A 15,274-nucleotide genomic window follows, 5' to 3' on the forward strand; every position below is an offset into this window, starting at 1 on the left:
GACCAGAGTACCTTCTTCCATATGTTTGGGGAGTCTCCCACATGCCTTTTGGCGAACACCAAACGTGTTTGCTTATTTTTTCTTTAAGCAATGCCTTTTTTCTGGCCACTCTTCCGTAAAGCCCAGCTCTGTGGAGTGTATGGCTTAAAGTGGTCCTATGGACAGATACTCCAATCTCCGCTGTGGAGCTTTGTAGCTCCTTCAGGGTTATCTTTGGTGTCTTTGTTGCCTCTCTGATTAATGCCCTCCTTGCCTGGTCCGTGAGTTTTGGTGGGCGGCCTTCTCTTGACAGGTTTGTTGTGGTGCCATATTCTTTCCATTTTTTAATTTTTAATTTTTCTGCTAAGGGGACAGGACAACCTCACCGCATCAAAGGGACGATGGACGGGGCCATGTACCGTCAAATCTTGGGTGAGAACCTCCTTCCCTCAGCCAGGGCATTGAAAATGGGTCGTGGATGGGTATTCCAGCATGACAATGACCCAAAACACAACGCCAAGGCAACAAAGGAGTGGCTCAAGAAGAAGCACATTAAGGTCCTGGAGTGGCCTAGCCAGTCTCCAGACCTTAATCCCATAGAAAATCTGTGGAGGGAGCTGAAGGTTCGAGTTGCCAAACGTCAGCCTCGAAACCTTAATGACTTGGAGAAGATCTGCAAAGAGGAGTGGGACAAAATCCCTCCTGAGATGTGTGCAAACCTGGTGGCCAACTACAAGAAACGTCTGACCTCTGTGATTGCCAACAAGGGTTTTGCCACCAAGTACTAAATCATGTTTTGCAGAGGGGTCAAATACTTATTTCCCTCATTAAAATGCAAATCAATTTATAACATTATTCACATGCGTTTTTCTGGATTTTTTTGTTGTTATTCTGTCTCTCACTGTTCAAATAAACCTACCATTAAAATTATAGACTGATCATGTCTTTGTCAGTGGGCAAACGTACAAAATCAGCAGGGGATCAAATACTTTTTTCCCCTCACTGTATACTGAGATCATGTGACACTTAAATAAAGTCCACTTGTGTGCAATCTAACTAATTATGTGACTTCTGAAGGTAATTGGTTGCACCAGACATTATTTAGGGGCTTCAGAGCAAAGGGGGTGAATACATATGCACGCATCATTTCTGTTATTTTTTTTGTTGTTGAGTTTTTTGAAACAAGTAATTTTTTTCCAATTTGGACTATTATGTGTATGAAATCCAAATACAAATCAATTTAAATTACAGGTTGTAATGCAACAAAATAGGAAAAACGCCAAGGGGGATGAATACTTTTGCAAGGAAAAAACACACGCTGTACGATCCTGTACGATCTGCTACGACCTCTGAGATGCTGCAATTTACAGCCATCATCCAGCCACGTTTCAGTAAGACATAATATTGCAGCTTTTCAAGTCTCTCAGCCATAATCAGAGAGGAAAATGTGCATTTCTTTACTGGAAGCTTGAGGACATCATTTATTGCTATGATCTTGCAATTTCTCAGTGCAACTAACATTTCCCAGATTTTTTTATTTATTACATTTTTGAGAAACGTGAAAAGGAGCTTCCATTAAACATTCAATAAAATGTTTATGGCCTTACATTTCTGAATCCATACCACCACTGCTTGCTTCCCAGTAAGAAAAGTAAACTTCACAATTATGCACTGCATTGCTTTTACTGAGGTAAAATAATTAAAAGTTAAACAATTATTATAACGATCTATATCACATCAATAGAGTTGAGCGGAGATCACTGTGGGTGGACTTAACCTTTGACTACATCAAGTCGCTGTCAGTTGATACTTCTAAAAAATGTAATTTTACATCTTATGTAGCTGCGTGCCTTTGTTTGCTGAAATACATACTTTTTAATAAAACCTTTGTAAAATACAACCACCGTCTGTTTCTTCGTATCGACTGACAGCGACTCGATGTCGTCGGAGGTACACACCGCACACAGTTGTCGCAACCCTACTCCACCAACATGTACATATCGTGGAGTTGAGAAACCCAACTATAGCTATGCTTTGAAATAATGAGATGCATTTATAAATAACTTAATACAGTTGTGATGACCCATACAGGCACTGACAGTTCTTGGTGTGGTTGTAGTTTGAGGGTTCGTCAGATGGTGGATGGATGATTATGTAGACAAACACTGGATGGAGATCGATTACTCTTTTGTGGTTTTTAATGATGAATTGACCACATTTACAGCCATGCATCAACTCAACTACTTCCTGTTCTCTCCAAACAATTAACAGACCTCTGCTCTGACCAATCAGAATATAGCAGATTGGTTGCTAGGTATATAATGAATTAAATCATAAAACGATCATAAATGTATCATAAAATAATCCTACATGGTTTAGTAACCTCTGGCAACATGCACTGATATTGGCCACTAGAGAGCAGTATAACTATTCTGTTGGAGTTAGTACATCAAATATACTATGGGCAGTCTAATGGCAAAGTTATTGTGCTTATTCAATTACAGCAATGTGATAAATCTGAGGAGTTAAGGAATTTCAAATAAAGACATGGCCATTAGTAGGCTTCTACACATTTTGACTGCAATGCTTTACTTTCAACAGAAAATATAATCACTCTAACCACCAATTTAACCATCCTTACCACCATAACCATCCCAGGCAAAACTGGGGCACATTTTAAGATGACAATATAATATTGTCAATGTGTATACAGCAGTGATTATCTTTGTTGTGTTGTCCCTTGGCAAAACATTGACACATTTTACTGTAATGACTGTAGGTTGGCATAGACTGATAGTAATTAATAATACAAATGTTGTACATGGGGCAAAAGCCAGCCCTTACCATCAGTTAGATATTTTATTGAGCATAATCTCTTTAAATGACACCAGCACCAGGGTTGACAGCAACATGACTTTCGTATAATCATGCAAAGTAGTCTATGGTATGAGCATCTTTTTCAACACACTTCGACCATGAGATTTTGCAATATGTTAAAATGATAGTATGGTCAAGAGGAAGTAGTCCTTTCTCACAGCAAGCCAGACAATCTAAGTGTAGACATAACTGAGCTTCACAGAATATGATGTCAGACAATATCTATGCAAATACCGATATTATGCTCTCTTCAAGAAAGAGTGGAAACAAAGGCAATTCCACAAAGGGTGAGACTTTTATTTGTATATTTCAACAATGTGAAAAAATATACATTTTATAGATAAGTAGGCTTATCTACAGACTAGCGTCCTGTCCAGTTGCCTCAGTCACGCTACAGAAACAGGAGACAGGCAGGCTCCTGTCCTATGGGCCGTTCTGGCTCGGACAAGGCTTACTTACTTAGGCTAATCTATACAGTAAATTGTATGGTGTAAAACAGGGGTGTCAAACGTCCGGCCCGCGGGCCGGATTAGGCCCGCAAACGGGTTTAATCCGGCCCGCGAGATGATTAAAAAAAAAAAAAAAAGTATAAAAGTATAAAAATGGAAAGTATAAAAATGCGCTGCAATTTTTCTATAAAATAAACTGCTGTTCCAATTGCGTCCACTGGATGGCGCAATAGCAATTGTGTTAAGCAAGCAAACTGTTTATACCGGGGCAGAGCAAGTAGGTCAAGCACGTGCAGCCAATGAGCTACTTTGTTTTGCCCGCGATATTTATTTCAGTAAGATTTATTGCAGTGCTGAAAGAATATAACCTTCGTTGCCACTATGTGAGTCTTCATGCCGACAAATATGACAACTTTCAAGGACAGCGGAGATGAGAGAAGGTGAATGAACTGTTGGGGGGTCTGAAGAAACAGCAGTCTGTGTTTACTCACAGCCGAGACATCAGTGACGCTGCAGTGAAAGCTAGCTACCTCATTGCTAATGAAATCGCAGTGGCTTCAAAACATTTAGTGAGGGTGAATTTGTAAAAACATGCATGATGAAGGCAGCGGAGATTGTGTGCCCTGAAAAGCGGCAGGCTTTTGCAAATATCAGCCTGACAAGAAACACAGTTGCAGACAGGATTTCCGATCTTTCAGTGGATTTGGACAGCCAGTTGAAGCAAAAAGTAAAGTCATTTATTGCGTTTTCGATTGCAATTGATGAAAGCACGGACATTACAGATGTTGCACAACTGGCCATTTTCATCCGCGGAGTTGATGACACATTGACCGTCACCGAGGAGTTCGTGGAGTTGGTGCCGATGACAGATACAACGACAGCAGCTGATATTTTTACCGCACTCGTCGGCGCGCTGGACAGGGTCGGAGTGGACTGGTCCCGCGCTGTCAGCCTGGCTACAGATGGTGCGCCCTCAATGATCGGGAAAAAAGCAGGCGTTGTGACAAAGTTCAGAGAGAAAGTGCAATCTGCAAATGGAGGACGTGATTTTTTGACTTTTCACTGTATTTTGCACCAGGAGGCTTTGTGTTGCAAGTCATTAAAGATGGATAACGTCATGAAGGTGGTCATCCAAACTGTTAATTTCATCCGATCCAGAAGCCTGAATCACCGTCAGTTTGACAGCCTTCTCAGAGAGAAAGACCACATCTATGGCCTGCCATACCACACTGAGGTAAGATGGTTAAGCCGAGGTGCTGTGCTGAGGCGTTTCTTTGATTTACGAGAAGAAATTGAACAGTTCATGGAAGAAAAGGGCAAACCAGTGTTAGAATTTCATTCCGCAGAATGGATGCAGGACCTTGCATTTATGGTGGATGTTACAGAGCACCTGAATAACTTGAACAAACAGCTGCAAGGGCGCAACAAAGTTGTCACGCAGTATTATGACAGCATACGTTCTTTCAAGTTGAAGCTGTCATTGTGGGAGACGCAACTTGCCGGTGGTGATGCAGCTCACTTCCCCTGTCTGAAAAATGTGTGCGCGACCCAACATGTGGCAGACATGAAGCGGTTCAAAGATAAAATAACGGGACTGTTACGGGAGTTTGAGCAACGCTTTCAGATTTATGTTTATATGTTTTTATGTTGATGTGCTATTGTTTTTAATTGATTTGATTTGATTTGTATATTTAACCTATTCTTGACTCTGTGGTTCTTGCACTTGTTTGGGGAACAAGATTTCATTATTTGTATCTACATTTCTGCCTGAGAAATGACACCCTGATATAGTTCTGTGATCTGTGATATACTTCTGTTAATCACTGAGGCATTGTGTGTTTGTGTGTTCTTTTTCTTTAGAATTTTCAAATAAACTTGACGTGTTTTATGATTAATAGTGATGTTGTGCTTGTACTATTTTGGACACACTGTCCTCAGGCTCCAGCTTTATGTTGTATGTTGATCGTATTAAAACAAAGAAAACAATCTGAAGTTGTTGTTTTGAAGTTATATATACCATGATTTTTCCGGTCCGGCCCACTTGGGAATATATTTTCCTCCATGTGGCCCCTGAGCTAAAATGAGTTTGACACCCCTGGTCTAAGCAATGGGGCAAAATGTGGTTTGATGGTTCTTGTGGATATGTGATGAGATTTGCCTGTGAGACACTTAGTGCTGGTTAAGATTGCTCATGAGTCATTCCACGAATAGAACGCCTTTTGGGTAGTGTAATTTTGTCAAAAATAACTATTTATTTCACCTAATTTTAACATTCTGTCACAAAGAGCACATGTTCAACTTCATAAGCAACATGTTTTCCCATCTCAAGAGGCAAAATTAAGCAAAATGACTGTAAAGGTGACAATAAAAGAAACAGGGTTGACAATTTCATCTTAAAATCAGCCATAACTCCCCTTGTGACAGGAGGAATGGAAGCTTGTTGTGTGTGCAGCAGGGACAGGGTTGACGTGTTATGCTTAACAGTTTTCCACCACAAAACACCAGAAAATGGCCAAAAAGAGTAGAACCAGATCACCTGATTTTAGTCTATGATTTGACTATTAGATGTTAAATGTTTATTTAAAGCGGCAATCTGTAGTTAAAACAATAAGAAAGCGTCCTCCCCACCCGTTTCAGTAAAAAGCTGAGGGATGGGGCTGGAGAAATGTAACCATTCTCAAATTCGTAGACAGAGTAAACGTTGCAAGGACTGACCATCCACGATATCAAAATTATAGTTTTAAACATGTTTTGAGGCTATATAGTGTTTATTTACATTTACTTTGTTTACACACATTGGAGTAAAACAAAGTTATATTTTGGGTTCTGATGGGGTATGACAGTTGTACTAAGCTCATGAGTCATTTATAAGTTATATTCTTCAGAATCAATGGGTACATATTATTAATGTACAAGTCCAAGGCTGCATTTCAAACATGTAAAAGACACACCCTCCTCCACTTACCCTCACCTTATGCCCTTGGGGGAATCCTTCGCCATCTTTTCCATTGGTCCAAACAATCAGCCAAGCAAGGGAAGTTTGCAACGTAAGCCCCTCATCCCTCATTTGTGATCGAGTGTGCGAGTGTACAATTCTGTTCACTCCGGGGCCTGAAACGGCCCCATAATTCAATTTGCAATGATTGTACATCTGCTAAGAAGTCAGCCAAAACTTAAAACCAACATCCATATGGAGAAGTCAACATACAAGTGGAAGTAAAAATGAACGTAAATAAGTTAGAAATTGTGCGTGACGGCACAAACAAGTATCGTACAAGTAATTATGTTTTTGTTTGGTTAGCTTTTGGAAACGTTAGCTAGCAAATACAACTTTCCCCAACATCACACTTATACATTGTAATTTTCGTTTACCTGATCTCGTCGGATGGCTAGTATTCAATGTCTGCGGATGCATTGTCTTCTGGCCAAGATATGAAATGCAATCATAATTGACTGTAGCGCATATAAAGCACACACAACAGCAACCAGTTGTTCCGTGATGACTGAAAACACAACCGTGGGACGAACGAGTGACGGATTTCCGGGCAATTTAAAATGCATTCATTCTTCCCTCGCCCCTTGCCCTGCAAGTGTCAACTCATCATACGTCATGATACGTCTCAGAAGTGTCCACTTAATTTGGGGCCTGAGGGGAGAGGGTGTGTCTTTTACGTGTTTGGAATGAAGGCCAAAATTGGATGTAGCAACTGTAGACTTCCCCTTTAAAAACAAATGTGCTGTATTAATGTATAATTCAAATGATTGCATAGCCAGCTAGCTAGCTAACAACCTAGCCAAGTCAAACAAACTGACTTGCCATTAGTCCAGCAACTCCATGGGTCAAAACCACCAGATATTGTAGCTCAGAAAAACTCAAGAAGTCATGAAAAACTACAAGTTGGTTCAAAAATGCAATTAAAATACTTCAAACTAAACATTTACAAATGTACTGGAGCTCTCTGCCTAGGCTTCCTTATGGCGCCATGATGTGGTTGTACTTTGAGGGTTCTTCAGCTAGTGAATGGATGACTCTACAATTATACACCAGGTAAACATTCCAGCCCTGTGTACAGTCGTGGTCAAAAGTTTTGAGAATGAGACAACTACTAATTTTCACAAAGTCTGCTGCCTCAATTTTGATGATGGCAATTTGCAAATACTCCAGAATGTCATGAAGAGTGATCAGATGAATTGCAATTAATTGCAAAGTCCCTCTTTGCCATGAACATGAACTTAATCCCAAAAAAACATTTCCACTGCATTTCAGCCCTGCCACAAAAGGACCAGCTGCCATCATGTCAGTGATTCTCTCGTTAACACAGGTGAGAGTGTTGATGAGGACAAGGCTGGAGATCACTCTATCATGCTGATTGAGTTAGAATAACAGACTGGAAGCTTTAAAAGGAGGGTGGTGCTTGAAATCATTGTTCTTCCTCTGTTAACCATGGTTACCTACGAGGAAACACGTGCTGTCATCATTGCTTTGCACAAAAAGGGCTTCACAGGCAAGGATATTGCTGCTAGTAAGATTGCACCTAAATCAACCATTTATCGGATCATCAAGAACTTCAAGGAGAGAGGTTAAACTGTTGTGAAGAAGGCGTCAGGGCGCCCAAGAAAGTCCAGCAAGCGCCAGGACCGTCTCCTAAAGTTGATTCAGCTGCGGGATCGGGGCACCACCAGTGCAGAGCTTGCTCAGGAATGGCAGCAGGCAGGTGTGATTGCATCTGCATGCACAGTGAGGCGAAGACTTTTGGAGGATGGCCTGGTGTCAAGAAGGGCAGCAAAGAAGCCACTTCTCTCCATGAAAAACATCAGGGACAGACTGATATTCTGCAAAAGGTACAGCGATTGGACTGCTGAGGACTGGGGTAAAGTCATTTTCTCTGATGAATCCCCTTTCCGATTGTTTGGGGCATCCGGAAAACACCTTGTCCGGAGAAGACAAGGTGAGCGCTACCATCAGTCCTGTGTCATGCCAACAGTAAAGCATCCTGAGACCATTCATGTGTGGGGTTGCTTCTCAGCCAAGGGAGTGGGCTCACTCACAATTTTGCAATTTTGCACAATTTTTCATATCCCCTCATCAGTACTTGTATAAGTGTTCCCTCTGCCCCCTTGTCTTTGTGTGTGATTGTTTATTGTGAGGATAGTGAAGCTCGGTTGAGCTCCTTGTATTTTGTATCGCCAGGTTATTTTCCCCATGCGCCTGTTTTGCGCACTGGACTGTTTTGACGCATTACTGCGTAACTCTGTATTCCGGAATAAATCCTGTTATTCTGGGAATTACCCTCCTGCGCCTGACTCCTTTAAATCACCCATCACAATCACTGCGTTGTTCTTGATATAGAATCTCCCCTGTACCCAAGGCTGTGTTTACACAGGCAGCCCAATTCTGATATTATTTTACTAATTGGTCTTTTGACTAATCAGATCAGCTCTGAAAAAGATCAGATTTGAAAAGATCTAATGTGATTGGTCAAAAGACCAATTGGTGGAAAGAATAACAGAATTGGGCTGCCTGACTAAATGCAGCCATCGAGTGAACAGCCCTTAGCCTTGGTATAGGCCTATCCTGGCCATATACACACCCCCTCAGGCCTTATTGCTTAATTAACCAACCTCTCTGCTCTGACCAATCTGAATAAAGCAGATTAGATGCTAGGTGGATAGTGAATTCAATCATAAATCAATCATAAAATAATCCTACAAGGTTTAGTAACCTCTGGTAACATGCACTGATATTGGCCACTAGAGAGAAGTATAACTATTCTGTTGAAGTTAGAAAGCACTGTTCACCCTCTGTACATCAAATAACGTACTATGGACAGTTTTATAACAAAGTTCATTGAATAAAATAAATATGATAAACCTGAGGAGTTTTAAGATATTCAAATAAAGACATATGGCCATTAGAAGGCTTCTACACCTTTTGGCTTCAATGCTTTACTTTCAACAGAAAATATGATTACTAGAACCACCCATTTAACCATCCCTACCACAAACATCCCAGGCAAAACTGGGGCACATTTTAAGATGCCAATAAATATAATAATCGCAATGTGTATACAGCCGTGATTTTCTTTGTTGTGTTGTCCCTTGGCAAAACGGGGACACATTTACTGTAATTACTGTAGGTTGGCATAGACTGATTGTAATAATACCATTTTTGTACATGGGGCAAAAGCCAGCCCTTACGTCAGTTAGATGTTTTATTGAACATTAACGCTTACAGACACCAGCACCAGGGTTGACAGCAACATGACTTTAATATAATCATGTAAAGCAGTTTTTGGGTTGAGCATCTACAGTATTTCAACACACTTCAGCCTTGTGATTCTGCATAAATAATTTTGAACGGTATGGCCAAGAGGAAGTAGAAAACAGACTTAGCAGGGTGAAGTTTCCTGTTGATCTTCACTAAGATACTGTTTGTGCTTGCCTTTTGAACATGCAATCTTTTAATAAATTAACTTTAAAATATCTCTTCTTTCAACATTCAAATGCATGGAGGATATGTTTAGCCTATGGAGAAACGCATTTTCCTATCACAGGCATTAAAGTCGTATGAACTAAAAGCATTCTATCTGCACTTGTACCACACTGTCAACCCTGTTATGGACACTTATGTAACTGTGTAACTATTATTTAAAAGCATGTTTGAGATAAATCCAACATTTTCTCATTGATCAAGTATCCCTTGTACAAATAAACTCTCATATAATATCAAACTGATAAAGTTACCGTTGGGCCTCTAACAGGGTTGACGATAACAGGGTTGATGATTTTATTTGAAGATCGGCCATTACTCCTCCATGTGGTGAAGAGCATGCGACCACATAGTGTTCATGAAATCAGGAATTATACATATAATGAAAGTTAAATCAAATTCAAGTATTCCTAACAATAATTGAGCAAACAGGTTTGAAGTGTTGAGCTCGACCACCTCAGTCAAAGATGATAAAAAAATTATAAATGGACCAAAAAGAGAGACTTACTTCCTTTTCCACCTGCTGTTAATCATTTAACTTGGTGGAATGGTTACATTATTTTAATGGGGTAAATTGTTTGCATAACAGGGTTGGCCTTAAAATGAGGGACAGATGTAAATGCATCACCAATCATATGAATATCAATAATAATCTTAAAAAATGACTGTCAAAGCAGCAAAATAACTTTACAATGATGGTGAAACCTGGATAATTTTGGGGGATTAAGTGGGTTGAAATCTTGACACAGGGTTGATGGAGGGACATGTCAGAATGCTGAAGTTTGGCACTTTAGCAAGCCTTTATTCATATTAAAAATCAGATTTATTGAAGTCTCCATGTGGTCTATATAGAAGTGCACTTAATTTAATATAACAGGCTTAAAAATTCAACATTGGTGTATAATATTTACATAAAATGTCAAAGGGATGCAAAAGGCACACATTTCGTGGAACAACCCACTTACTAGTCACTTCCTCACACAATATATAGTAAGTGTAGACATCACTGAGCTTCACAGAATATGATGGAAGAGAACATCTATGCAAATGATGATTTTACACTCCCTTCAAGAAAGAGTGGAAACAGAGGCAATTCCACAAAGGGTGAGACTTTTATTTGTAATGCATATTTTTAACATTCCAAAATATACATTTTACAGACTAGCATCCTGTCCTGGTGTACTTGTACACTCAGTCACGCTACAGAAGCAGGAGACAGGCTCCTGTCCTATGTGCCGCTTTGGCTTCGACAAGGCTCACTTACTTAGGCTAATATATACAGTAAATTGTCCTGTGTATACCGTATATATATATATATAGTGGCAGACCAGGGTATTTGATCAAGACGTTTACACAGATCAGACACAAGTGTGATACCTCAGTTTACAGGGTGATTATTTACAACAATAAAGAAAAGAAACCGGTCTCCTCCAGGAGACCACTTCTGGGTTACCGTCTTCTGGGCTCCAGGGAATGCTATCAGGGAAGTCCCTCGGTTCTAGTAGACCGTGAGGAGGTCTATCAGGTAGCAACCTCTCACTACCTCCAACCCTCCCTTGTGCTGCCCTCCTGGCAGCTTTATGGGCCCTGTACGGCTGGTGAGCAATCAGCCCCTTGATTACTCACCAGCCTCAATTGCCCCAATTAGTCATGGCCGGAGGACCCGTCAAGACCTGGCACGTCCAGCAGAGGGAGCCACCGCCACGTGATGTAGACTCTGTCTGTCACCAGGCCTCGACGAGTCTCCCCCTGGTGGCTCGTCCGGGGTACGCCACAATATACACTATCGGTCAAATGTTTTAGAACACCTACTCATTTAAGGGTTTTTCTTTATTTTTACTATTTTCTACAGTGTAGAATAATAGTGAAGACATCAAAACTATGAAATAACACATATGGAATCATTTAGTAACCAAAAAAGTGTTTCACTATTATTCTACATTGTAAGAAATTGTACAAATAAAGAAAAACCCTTGAATGAGTAGGTGTGTCCAAACTTTTGACTGGTAGTGTATATATTTATTTTGGGTTGGTTATACAAAACCAAAAACGTACAAGGAAAATAAATATAAAATGAGGGGCAGGGCGGCAGCTTTGTTGTTTTTCGAATACCAGACTGTAGCATCAAACTTGTCAAAATGTCAATGGCACATTTCCATATACAGTCAAACAAGTTTATCTTTAGGTCTGCTTGTTGTGGTTGTCTTCAGTGCTGTCATCCATACTGTCAAATGAAATCTTCATCCACTTGGTTATAGAAGGAGGCCCAGAATCTCCTCAGCAAGGGGTAGCAGCCTCTCTCTCCAGAGGGTTCCAGGTCCTGTTGGCTGTTCTCTGCCTCACCCTGCTCTGTGCTCTGGGTGCTGTGGTGGGCCTCTGTGAGTATCTCTGCACTTAGTTTGTTCTTGTATTACAGTTTTACCTATTGATAGTATGAGCGATATATTTCATATAATAAAATAATTACATAAGAGTGCATTAATCTTGTTCTCTTATAGATGTCAGTAAGAGCAACCAGTTTAATTCACTAAAGGCACACCACAGTAACCTCACAGCAAGCCTAAGAGGTGAGTTTGCTGGGGAAGTGCATACCGAGTTTAAAAGATCAGTGTCCGGTGTAATTTAAAACCACATACAAAACTTTGGATCGTATTTCAGAAAATAATGTAATTTTGTACAGTCATTTAATAATTATTTTATGCATTGAAAACAAGCAAATATTTGAGAAGATGCAAGTCAACTAAAATAATAACTAAAGTAGTAGTAGGCATAAGTAGTAATCTCAAATATAAGTAGATGAAAAATGTACCTGCTTTTACTATTCTTTTTTTGTCAATCAGAGGTCCAAGGTTGTAAAGCCTATGTGGGCTGGACATTTCATGGGGGGAAATGCTACTTCTTTTCTACTGGTCGAATGAGCTGGACTCAGAGTCGAGATCACTGTGTCTCAATGGGAGGTCACCTGGTCATCGTCAACAGCCAAGAGGAACAGGTGAGCAAGATGAAAGAGTGATGTTAGAGACTAGGGAGAGCTTTTTAAAGATAATCTCTAGGGTTGGGCGGTATACCATTTACCGGGGTATTTTGAAATACCCACAGTATGATTTTCAATACTGTTGAAACCATTTATTTGAATTTTTTCAATAAATGTGACTATTTATACTTTTTAAATTAATACATAATCTCTATTTCAAACCCAACTTCTATTTTCTTCAGACATTTTTGTATTCAAGCACTGAAAATAAGACACACTGGATCGGACTGAATGACTTGGAGACTGAAGGACGGTGGCTCTGGGTGGACAACAAGCCTCTGAATCAAACTGGAGTGCAGTAAGGGAATGTGAAAATATCTAACAATATTATTATAGATATGTTTCCCTTAAAAACAAAAACTTCCAATAGTAATCTAGTGTTACCCAATTCATAAAAATGTGTTTTTCCTTCCTCATTAGATTCTGGTGGTTGAGGTCAAAAGGGAAAGATGAGCCTGATAACTGGACCGAGCAGAACCCTTCAGGAGAGGACTGTGCTGCTCTGGGGAATGACAACATTGGGACACATGTGTGGTTTGATGACTCTTGTGAAAAGATGAAGAGATTTGTCTGTGAGAAACTTATTGCCAGTTAACATCTTTATCTTTAATGTTGAATAATAATGCAATTTTGACTGAGTTAATATTAAATGACACCAGTAATGTAGTTTGTTTTTTGAAAAATGGTCTGCTAGAGCAGGGGTATTCAATCAGGGGTCCTCGGCCCCCTAGTGGTCTGCAGGGGGTCTGTGAAAACAGGTATATACAAATATTTTATTTAAATGTTTTTATGAATATTATTAGCAACAACCAAATAAACACATTTTAAATGGCATACAGTGGGGAAAAAAAGTATTTAGTCAGCCACCAATTGTGCAAGTTCTCCCACTTAAAAAGATGAGAGAGGCCTGTAATTTTCATCATAGGTACACGTCAACTATGACAGACAAAATGAGGGAAAAAAATCCTGAAAATCACATTGAAGGATTTTTTATGAATTTATTTGCAAATTATGGTGGAAAATAAGTATTTGGTCAATAACAAAAGTTTCTCAATACTTTGTTATATACCCTTTGTTGGCAATGACACAGGTCAAACGTTTTCTGTAAGTCTTCACAAGGTTTTCACACACTGTTGCTGGTATTTTGGCCCATTCCTCCATGCAGATCTCCTCTAGAGCAGTGATGTTTTGGGGCTGTCGCTGGGCAACACGGACTTTCAACTCCCTCCAAAGATTTTCTATGGGGTTGAGATCTGGAGACTGGCTAGGCCACTCCAGGACCTTGAAATGCTTCTTACGAAGCCACTCCTTCGTTGCCCGGGCGGTGTGTTTGGGATCATTGTCATGCTGAAAGACCCAGCCACATTTCATCTTCAATGCCCTTGCTGATGGAATGAGGTTTTCACTCAAAATCTCACGATACATGGCCCCATTAATTATTTCCTTTACACGGATCAGTCGTCCTGGTCCCTTTGCAGAAAAACAGCCCCAAAGCATGATGTTTCCACCCCCATGCTTCACAGTAGGTATGGTGTTCTTTGGATGCAACTCAGCATTCTTTGTCCTCCAAACACGACGAGTTGAGTTTTTACCAAAAAGTTATATTTTGGTTTCATCTGACCTTATGTCATTCTCCCAATCCTCTTCTGGATCATCCAAATGCACTTTAGCAAACTTCAGACGGGCCTGGACATGTACTGGCTTAAGCAGGGGGACACGTCTGGCACTGCAGGATTTGAGTCCCTGGCGGCGTAGTGTGTTACTGATGGTAGGCTTTGTTACTTTGGTCCCAGCTCTCTGCAGGTCATTCACTAGGTCCACCCGTGTGGTTCTGGGATTTTTGCTCACCGTTCTTGTGATCATTTTGACCCCACGGGGTGAGATCTTGCGTGGAGCCCCAGATCGAGGGAGATTATCAGTGGTCTTGTATGTCTTCCATTTCCTAATAATTGCTCCCACAGTTGATTTCTTCAAACCAAGCTGCTTACCTATTGCAGATTCAGTCTTCCCAGCCTGGTGCAGGTCTACAATTTTGTTTCTGGTGTCCTTTGACAGCTCTTTGGTCTTGGCCATAGTGGAGTTTGGAGTGTGACTGTTTGAGGTTGTGGACAGGTGTCTTTTATACTGATAACAAGTTCAAACAGGTGCCATTAATACAGGTAACGAGTGAAGGACAGAGGAGCCTCTTAAAGAAGAAGTTACAGGTCTGTGAGAGCCAGAAATCTTGCTTGTTTGTAGGTGACCAAATACTTATTTTCCACCATAATTTGCAAATAAATTCATTAAAAATCCTACAATGTGATTTTCTGGAATTCTTTTTCTCAATTTGTCTGTCATAGTTGACGTGTACCTATGATGAAAATTACAGGCCTCTCTCATCTTTTTAAGTGGGAGAACTTGCACAATTGGTGGCTGACTAAATACTTTTTCCCCCCACTGTACCTA

At 40.3% G+C, this 15,274-nt stretch overlaps 1 protein-coding gene across 1 annotated transcript; it reads left to right on the forward strand.

Annotated features, from left to right (window-relative positions):
- Positions 1–11,445: 11,445 nt before the first annotated feature.
- On the forward strand, positions 11,446–13,424 carry illr2 (immune-related, lectin-like receptor 2; the record flags this gene model as incomplete). The annotated part of the gene is made up of 6 exons (XM_084165012.1): positions 11,446–11,500; positions 12,006–12,173; positions 12,294–12,362; positions 12,636–12,787; positions 13,012–13,127; positions 13,250–13,424. The coding sequence occupies 6 exons, from the start codon at positions 11,446–11,448 to the stop codon at positions 13,422–13,424; spliced, it is 735 nt and encodes a 244-aa protein (XP_084021138.1).
- Between the last annotated feature and the right edge of the window lie 1,850 nt (positions 13,425–15,274).

Source organism: Coregonus lavaretus, assembly GCF_964263955.1.
Source record: "Coregonus lavaretus genome assembly, chromosome: 7".
Taxonomy (NCBI): Eukaryota; Metazoa; Chordata; class Actinopteri; order Salmoniformes; family Salmonidae; genus Coregonus; species Coregonus lavaretus.